Source organism: Triticum aestivum, chromosome 4B, assembly GCF_018294505.1.
Source record: "Triticum aestivum cultivar Chinese Spring chromosome 4B, IWGSC CS RefSeq v2.1, whole genome shotgun sequence".
In the NCBI taxonomy this organism is placed as follows: Eukaryota; Viridiplantae; Streptophyta; class Magnoliopsida; order Poales; family Poaceae; genus Triticum; species Triticum aestivum.
In genome coordinates this window covers 130,467,037-130,476,230 of record NC_057804.1, presented here as the reverse complement: position 1 = coordinate 130,476,230, position 9,194 = coordinate 130,467,037, and the positions used below count along the sequence as shown (strand labels likewise).

General features: G+C 43.0%; 1 protein-coding gene across 1 annotated transcript; it reads right to left on the bottom strand.

Moving 5' to 3' along the window:
• Nucleotides 1–679: 679 nt before the first annotated feature.
• Nucleotides 680–7,832, bottom strand: LOC123091446 (autophagy-related protein 13b). Its single transcript, XM_044512955.1, has 3 exons — nt 5,877–7,832; nt 5,585–5,736; nt 680–1,302 (listed from the first exon to the last, which is right to left on the bottom strand). The coding sequence occupies exons 1-3, from the start codon at nt 7,125–7,127 to the stop codon at nt 933–935; spliced, it is 1,773 nt and encodes a 590-aa protein (XP_044368890.1). The 5' UTR covers nt 7,128–7,832; the 3' UTR covers nt 680–932.
• Nucleotides 7,833–9,194: the final 1,362 nt, after the last annotated feature.

The following is a 9,194-nucleotide window of genomic DNA, read 5'->3' as shown; positions in this document are numbered from 1 at the left end:
GTTGTTGCTTTATAATATAAAGCGGGGGAAACCCTTTTTCTTATAAACAATCAAAAATCTGATTTTTTTTTAGCAAACTTTGACAAATACTTTGTGTGCTTACAAAAAGTTATCATGAAACGGCATTCGTGAAAGCTGTCACCAAAAAAAAATCGATGCTCCAAAAATGCTAGTATTTCTAAAGCATTTTGGACTGCTTTTTTTTTGCCATGACTTCCGCCAATGCCATTTCATGATTAAATTTGCCAAGCACTCAAACCATTGTCAAAGTTTTCCACAAAAAAAGTTCAGATTTTTTTTACTGTTCATGAGCTCGGGAGCAGACTTTCATGTACACCTGTCCTTTCCTTAATAAAACAGCTTTGCTTTTGGGGGATCTGCCATGTGGGACCGGATGAAGTGAACATGGACTCGGTACAGTCACTCAGTCAGGCTCATCGCCGAACGCCAGCCAGGGCCAGCGATGCACGACGTGAGCGCTGCCGAATTCCAAATTCTGATTCCTAGCACTGCCAAACCCAAACGATAAAAGAAGCTCCTGTCTTTTGACAGGCAAACTCGATCTACATCCGACTCCAGATGCTTTACCTTGCAGCACCAAAGATCAACAGGTCAGATTACCAGCATGGAACATTAAACTCCATATGGAACAGAATAAACATTCACCGAAAACAATCTGATCAAAGCGCAGCTAAACATCTCGGTTATCAACTTTACACAAAACCCATAGCTGGGCCTTCATCTCAGGGCAGCTGGATGGATGGGTATTGTCATATAACTTATACATATAGATTTTGGCCGCACCCTAGTAGCTACTAGCGACTAAGGTATGGGGGGGGCGGGGGGGGGGGGGGGGGGGGGGGCGGGAATCGTCAGCTATCTTATAATACATATATGTACACAAGTCTTTTCGTCGTCATACTGTATGTTTGCTAAGGATCCCCATCGGCGGGTTTCTCCCCAGTTTTGGCATCATCCCTGGGCAGCGCCTTCGCGCGGTCCAGTATCGATTCTCTGATAGCCTTGTATTTCTTTAGCTCCTCCAGCGCATCTGCTGCCGTCTTTGATTCGAGCAAACCAGAACTCGATGTGGCGTCGCCGTGTTCCTCGGTCATGACCCTCTGAACCGAAGATTCTTGAGGAACTGGGGGAGGAGCTTCGATTGATGGGCGGCTTGCCCTGAGGCCCGGGGCCGTCTTGAGCATGCGCACAAGAGCGCCGATGGCTGCAGCCGGAGTCCTTGTCATCGAGCCTCCAGCATCCTGGTTTGTCTCTTGGCCCTCCCTATCCGAGATACCAACCCTGGAAAATTTTGAGTTTAGCTTGCGTGAATCAAGATAGGTGGATATCTGAGGAATGAGAAGACAAGTAAATACATTGCTCCCTTCCACTGTGTCTTGTTAACTTACACTAATAATAGCATAATGTTAACTGCTAATGTCTGCATAGCTGGATAGGAGGATAAATGCATAGTGATCGACTTACCCCAACATTATCAAGTTAACAGAACATTTAGTCAGTCAATGTGGAATAAGCTTTACTTCCTAGAACCTTCTTGCTTAGCAAAATGGCGTACAAATGCTACAAATAATAACTAATTATAACAGCAAACAAAGAACAAAGAGTGGTTTATCCTGCAAAGAGTAACTTCATATGCTGGATAAATAATTCCCCAATCTGTTTGGCAAACCATATTCAATCATCAAGGGGGTAATTGGCTTCCTGAATCACCACAGGCTGGCCCATTGGGGGCTGGGATAGGCTGGTTTAGCAAGACAGGCTATGGGGTAGGTAAGGGCGTTTGTTTGGTTAGTTGCAGGACAGCATGAGTGATTACAACTTAAAACTATACTGTGGTTAGAAACACTTTGAAAACCATTAAAATGTTACGCTACACCCCACTGATCATTATTCTACATTATACAACTTCTAATATACCCTAATCCATTTAACCTCAGTTCAAAACTGCGACACTTATTTTGGATCAGAGGTAGTAGTACACATAATCAATACATGCTAATTATAAAACTAGCAACTTAATTGGCTAGAAGACATGGTTATTAAAAGTATATGCTCGATAGCAACATGTCACAGCACCCACTTGATACACATTAATTACCCTTAAATAGTCGTATTGCGTACTAATCATTTGATAAAGATTAGTACGCGCTAGCCACTGAATAGACACTGAAAAAATTGCCTGCATGCGGGGGAAGCTTGATATGAGCTTCTGACTGCTCTATTTTTGACAGGATATGAGCTTCTGCTCTAGCCTGGCTCTGGAGATGCACCTGCATCTGACAACCTGGCCAGCTGATGCAGGCCACCCGACCATTGCGAGGTTCCCAACAAGATGCCACATTACTGGACCAAACTCGTCGGGATGCACCCTAGACCCTACCAATCACACTCCAGCATGCATGACCACATCCTAAGAACAAGAATTACAAGGGGATTAAAAAAATACTGAATGACATTTAGCTCCTATGTGCCATATGAACATTTGGCGCTATATGCTTATATCGATTTGAGTATAACTAATGCTCTGCAAATAGGATATGGACAGGGAACGGTCAAGTACTTTTATCGATATAAAAATTTCATGCTCAGAAAGACACCTTTCAATATTTTGGGTCAATGCTACAGAAGGATGAGGATATCGATGAAGATGTGAACCATCGAATCAGAGTAGGATGGATGAAGTGGCGCCAAGCTTCTGGAGTTCTCTGTGACAAGAGAATGCCACAAAAGCTAAAAGGCAGGTTCTATAGGATGGCGATTCAACCCGCAATGTTGTATCATATACCTCTGGAATAGTGTTGAAATCACACGCCACTAAGCTGTTTTTTAAACCAAGTGGTTTATCTTAGTGTGCTAGCCGCTGCTTCATTTCGTATAGCGATAATGCTTTCTCTTTCTTAGCGCTCCACCCCGCGGAGAACTCTGGTTGCGCTTTGGTTGGCTTTCTCTTTTTTTCGATTTTCTCTGACTTGACTCAGCTTGACCTACTTGACTCAGCGGTTAGAGTATCGCTTTCATACGGCGAGAGTCATTGATTCAAATCCAATAGTAGGTAAAGCCGGCCGAAACCCCCGCTTTTGCCAGCATGACAGCAAGCACAGACTGGCATCAAGGAGTAGAATGACCAGAGCATCGGTTGCTTCCACTTGTTTGTTGCCTTCTTCGACCGACAGACAAGTGTTGGCCGACTAAAAGGCGACATGTCAACAGTTAGGTGTGGCGGAGATGCGCGTGTTGAGATGGATGTGTGGCCACACAAGGAAGGACTGGGTCCGGAATGATGATATACGAGATAAAGTTGGGGTAGAACCGATTGAAGAGAAGCTTGTCTAACATCGTCTGGGATGGTTTGGGCATATTCAGCGCAGGCCTCCAGAAGCTCCGGTGCAAAGCTGATGGCTAAAGCGTGCTGATAATGTCAAGAGAGGTTGGGGTAGACCGAACTTGACATGGGAGGAGTCCGGAAAGAGAATCTGAAGTATCACCAAAGAACTAGCCATGGACAGGGGTGCGTGGAAGCTTGCTATCCATGTGCCAGAACCATGAGTTGGTTGCGAGATCTTACGGGTTTCAACTCTAGCCTACCCCAACTTCTTTGGGACTAAAGGCTTTCTTGCTGTTGTTGTAAAAATCTCATGCTCATTGCCTAAAATAAACTTTTCATTTTCATAGAGTTAAACTTAGGGTATGCATGATATTTTCACTTCGAATGTCTACCTACTTGATTGTGAAGTCCTAGAAGAGTCAGAATGCAACTATTTTTTACTCCAAAAAAAGAGCATATATCCTCATTCCACACTGCCCACTCCTATATACACCACATGAGACTTTGTCAAAATCAAGCCAGACTCGACTCAAACCAGGGGGTGGCCCATATTGATCCAAGGGTAGGGGATAAGCTTAAGTACCCAGCCTTTCGATGTTTAGCTCCAAGCTAAGAACAAGATGAGATATCAGAGCTTGTTTGCAATATACCGAATTAGTAACAATTGCTTACAGTGTCTAGCACCTTCCATATTGCCTTCTCAGGTTAACTGATTCAAGGCTACCCCCCACACAGCCTAACCAACATCTGACTGTTAGCGAAAAAAATCTCCTACCAAAGATATAGGTTACCTTTGATGCTGGTCCAGAGCTTTTCATGTACACTGGAAGCTACCCCGTATGACAATCTTTATGTTTCTGTGAACGCAACACACTTATATACGTACTACGCCTAGAAAAAAGTAGAAGCCAGGCCGAAAAGTTGTGTGTGGCACAGTACATACTACATACTGAGCACTGAGAGAAGCAAGGAGACAGAAACGAGCTAATGTAGGAAATAAGGAACTTAGGAAGTAATGAGAACCTTGAGAAGTAGGAGGAGGAGAAAACTTGAAAAACATTAAAATTAAGTCTCTCAAAAGTGGTTTCACTGAACAAAGATGAGCAGGTGTATATTCATCCTCACGCACAAGACTGTATTTTATATTTATCCTCTAGGTGGAAGACCGAGGATGGTTTCATTTGAACAACAGACAGCCCAGATAATTAAAATGCAGACATTTCTGAACTATAAATATTGCAAGTGATCAGCTAGCTTATCTCGATAATAGAAAGAACAAAATGTGTTCAGACCATCGAAAGAACCATGAAAAAATATATGAAAAATGAGTTATCCGCTGATATATTGCAATTAGTGTAAGGAAAAAAGCTGCCCTGAGTTCTGACTTCTATAACAGAAATGCAAGCATATTATATGTAGACACTGAACATCTATACTAGCACTTCTAAGCAAACATGATGCCTTCTCATTTAGAAAATACTAATACAATAACTGGATAATTTGCAACTTCAGTTGAATTAGTAAGTGCAACAAACAAGTTGATAGACCTAAATGAGCATTGGAGAAGTATATTATTGCCCTCTTATCGTGGAACAAACAACAAAAGCATCCAGTAACCAGAACTAACTATAGTATCTTGATTTCTGATTATTATTACTTTGCCTCTGAATATGTTTGTGTCTTAAACATCCATTATCCTTCATGAAGCTAACACATGGTAGTGGTTAGCGTGGTTAGCTGCCATCGGTCCGTATTTACTAGAGATTTAACAACTGTAAGATGCAACATTACAATTTGTGTACATGATGTCAGAAGCATGAAGCATTACACCATGCAGTTTGAAAATGAATAACTGTGCATTTATCCTAGAGTTGCTGCTTCAAGGGCCACCTGAAATATAAGATGGTCCACTGCAGAATATGGGATTAACTTAGTTTTCAGATCACTGGGCATCTGACTGACATAGCCGTCTTAGTGAGATCCAACAACTACAGAATTGTCTTAACTAAACTAAAATAAAGGACAGCCCTGTAATTGCCAGATTTAGGATAAAGATATATGCTATTGCACTTGAGCCACTATGTGATACCAAAATCTATATGCAAGGAGAACCACACAAGTTTTCATGAGCATGTGCATGCAAAGGGAATCAGACACAAACAACAAGGAACAGCTTTAACACTTGGTCCTGTGGCATAATGTCATAATCATATTCTGAAAGGAGGAGACGAAAACTACCTGTTAAGTTGATCAATAATGATATCTCTATCTTCCCATGCAAATGCCAACTCCCGCTCATCCAGTTCATCCGTGATGAAAAGTTTGCTTGCAGTCCTTGTCAACTTCAGTCCATGAAAATATCCCAAATCATATTTATCAAAAGATAGCGCCTGATCAAAGACAAAACCAGAAAATTCAACAGTAAAAATGTGAGATGGATTCAAAAGCAAAACCCCGTAATAAAACTACTGCTGCTACAGCAAGCTACACACATTGCTTGAGAAGATAATAAAATAAACTATGTGATTACCTTTTGCATGGCCGCATTATTCTCAAATTCACCAAACCTGACCAAATCCTTCCTTACATTTGAATTTCCATCAGGCGATGGGGTTAGGTTGTAGTTTTGAGATGGGAGCTGGTATTTACCCTTGAAAGATGGAGAAGGAGGCAGTCCACTACCTCCACCATCCCTCCCAGTGGGAATGACCACAGGAGCACTCTCATATCGGAACAAAGAATTTTTTGGGTAGCTAGCAGAAGGGGAACGGGATGGCGATGGTGACAACGGTGGTGATGGATAGCAGTCTTCAAATCCTGTACTTTTTTTCTTCACAGAGGATATTGTGCTATGTGGATGCAAACGTGTTAGAGGACTATCATGCAAAAGAGGAGATGGTGATACCGATGGTCTAGCTCCAGGGTCAATACTCCAACTGTGACGCCTAGTCATTGCAGCACAATCAGGTGCAATGCCATCTGAAGGCAGGGAATTGAACGTCCTGAGAAAGTCTGTTGTGGGGCTCCCGACATAATCCATTATAAGCTCTGTTGACATGTGTGTGGTTGGCTCTGGTGCTGCCACCACCTCCAGCACTGGCACATAAGAAACTGACAAGCTCAGGCGGCCAAACAGAGTTTCAATTGGAGCAAATGCATAGTGCTTCATCTCTGCATCCTCTGCCCTAGTAAACGGCTCGACGAATGATGATATCTTGTGTGACAGGTTAAGTGGACGGATTCTCCCAGATGAATTCAACTCCCTGAAGAGATTGTAAGCTGGCAAGAGCCTGACAACCAGATGCAATGACCGAAATAACACTGTTGAGCCCTTGTATGTACTCCTGTACAAGCTATGATCCTCAGCCGGGCTGTTCCTAGACTTCCTGCTGTGGTTCTTGCTGCCATTACCATTGCCACTGCCAGGCTTGCTGGTTTCATACTGTATCACCCACCTCTCTATGATCTTGCCGCCCTCAGCACAGGTGGTGTTGGGATTGTCACGCCGGAGCATCACAATATCAATAACCAGTGGCTCAAGATTGCTCTGTCTCCACAGGTCAAAGTTCTCAAGTGCAGCTGGGCAGTCCCGGAGGGCAAGGTTGAACCACCTGTCCCGTGGCTGGCTGCCAGAGAGCGGCGAAGATGGCGGTGAAGGCCGCGTGAAGCTGCGTGATGATTCATAGGGCGAGCGGGACTCCAGGATGATGTGGAGGCTCTTGGCAAAGAACTCGGTGATCACTTGCTCCACCATGGGCGGCTCTGAGGCAGTGGCGGCCATAGTTATGTGGTTGGGGATGATGCCAAAAGCAAGAACTTGGTCAAATTTGGAGCTACTGGAGGCCAAGAAGCCGGTGGAAGGTGCCAAAAACTGAGAATTTTGTGATTCTGGAGCCTCTCCGGCAGCTAGATGGCAAACAAAATTCACAAATTTTAGGTGGTCTAGAAGTGCGATTTGATTTACGAGTTTGACTCCTTGGAGCAAGAGAGCGAAGCTACCAGATCAAATCCGATGAAATCGGAAGGCTCACAGACAGAGCAAGAACCCTAAACTAAACCCATCAAGAACTGAAGAAGAAGAAGAATAAAAAGTCGCCGCACCTTGAAACTGCACAAAAAACGCAGCTTTTCACCCCGATTCCCCCACGCAACAAGCAGAGAAAAACACCAATTTCGTGGGGAGCAACGCAACGAAACTAAGAAACACGCAAGAAAAAAAAAAGTTTCGAGTTGAACGGAAGAACCCTAGCAAAATCCCTAGAAAGCTAAGCGAGCGCGCTCGTGGAATCCCGATTCGAGCCCAAGAAACTGGAAGGGGAGCCGCATTGGAAGCGAGCCCCTGCTGTCTCGTGGAGGATCGGAGCGGCCGGGGCCTAGTAGTGGTTGCCGACCACGATGAGTCGCGGCGGAACTCGAGGTGAACTCATGACTCCATGGAGGGGGAGGGGATAAAAAAGAGATCTCCGGAAGCCGTTGGCTCCATGGAACGATTTTATCTTATTTCTCCTTTCCTTTCTCTAAACGACTTTTTCTCCTCATTTTGTTACTTTATATTGCCTTTCTTTCTTTTGCTGCCCGTAAAAACCGTATCTTTTTTCCTTTGTTTTGTGCTAGTGTTCTCGGATCCTTATCTGATGTTTTTTTTTTCCAAAAAAGATAGTACTAGTACTGTAGATAGATCGAGTAATCGTTGGTTTCATAGACTTCTCCCAGCATATTTGACTGGTTGTATTTCTTCTTCTCGTTTGAAATGACATATATAATCCGTTTTCCAAAAAAAATGATGTTTGCTTTGTTCCCATATACTCCCAGCATATGAGTACATCAGTTGCCTATAGTTTTCATGAGTTCATAAGACACTTTGTTGTGAGTTGAAACAACATATGTGAACCACACAAAAGAACATCGAAGAGGACAATTGTCTTGACACATAACAAAAAACACCTCACATAAAAAAAATTAAAAGTAGGTCTTTGGAGTTGAAAATGCTGAAGCGCGTTAGAAGTGCGATCCAATTGTCTGGTTTACTCATGATTTATATTTATATGATGAAGTCGGAGTTATGCCATGCTGGTGCTCGCATTATTCCTGGATTTATTTCAGGATTTCCGGCGATGCGCTTTCAGTGAAGGAGACGTTCCCGTCGACGACGAAGCGCCTACGGTGACTTCGTAAATCTCAAGATGATATGCCGGCTCAGTCTTTCAGAGGTGCTCATAGGGATAGGGTGTGTGTGTGTGTTCATATGGGTGAGTGTATGCGTGTGTATATGAGCGCTTGTGTCTGTATTGATGCTCAAAAAAATGAGTGGGGATAACATTCGTTAAGGACCGTGTATTTTGAAGAAGTAATGATTATGTTTCTTATGTTCATGGATATTATTATGTTGATATTTTTACTTCATCGTTTCTCAATATTTATATCGTAAAGAGATTACGTGATACACATGTTAGGTAGCATTTCACATCAAATTTTTTTGTTTTTATCATTTACCTACTAGAGGAGGAATATAAATTAAGCTTGGGGATGCTTGATGCGTCTTCAACGTATCTATAGTTTTTTATTGTTTTCATGCTATTATCTTATCAATCTTGAATGCTTTATATGCATTTATATACTATTTTATATCATTCTGTGGGACTAACCTGTTAACCCAGTGCCCAGTGTCAGTTCATGTTTTTAGCTTGTTTTTGTCTCTTTAGAAAATCAGTATCAAACAAGTCCAAACACGACGAACCTTTACGGTGATTTTTTTGGATCACAAGGGACCCTAGAAGCTTCGGGAGGAGGCCAGAAGAGCTATGAGAGAGCCACGAGCTCATAGGGCGTGCCCCAGGGGGTAGACGCG

Excerpts from the sequence above, each read along its gene's own strand:
- LOC123091446 (XM_044512955.1), bottom strand. The coding sequence starts at position 7,127 with ATGGCCGCCACTGCCTCAGAGCCGCCCATGGTGGAGCAAGTGATCACC. Across the intron at positions 5,737-5,876 it reads ATAATGCGGCCATGCAAAAG|GCGCTATCTTTTGATAAATA; the intron begins GTAATCACATAG and ends GTCTTTGATCAG. Across the intron at positions 1,303-5,584 it reads ATTATTGATCAACTTAACAG|GGTTGGTATCTCGGATAGGG; the intron begins GTAGTTTTCGTC and ends AAAATTTTCCAG.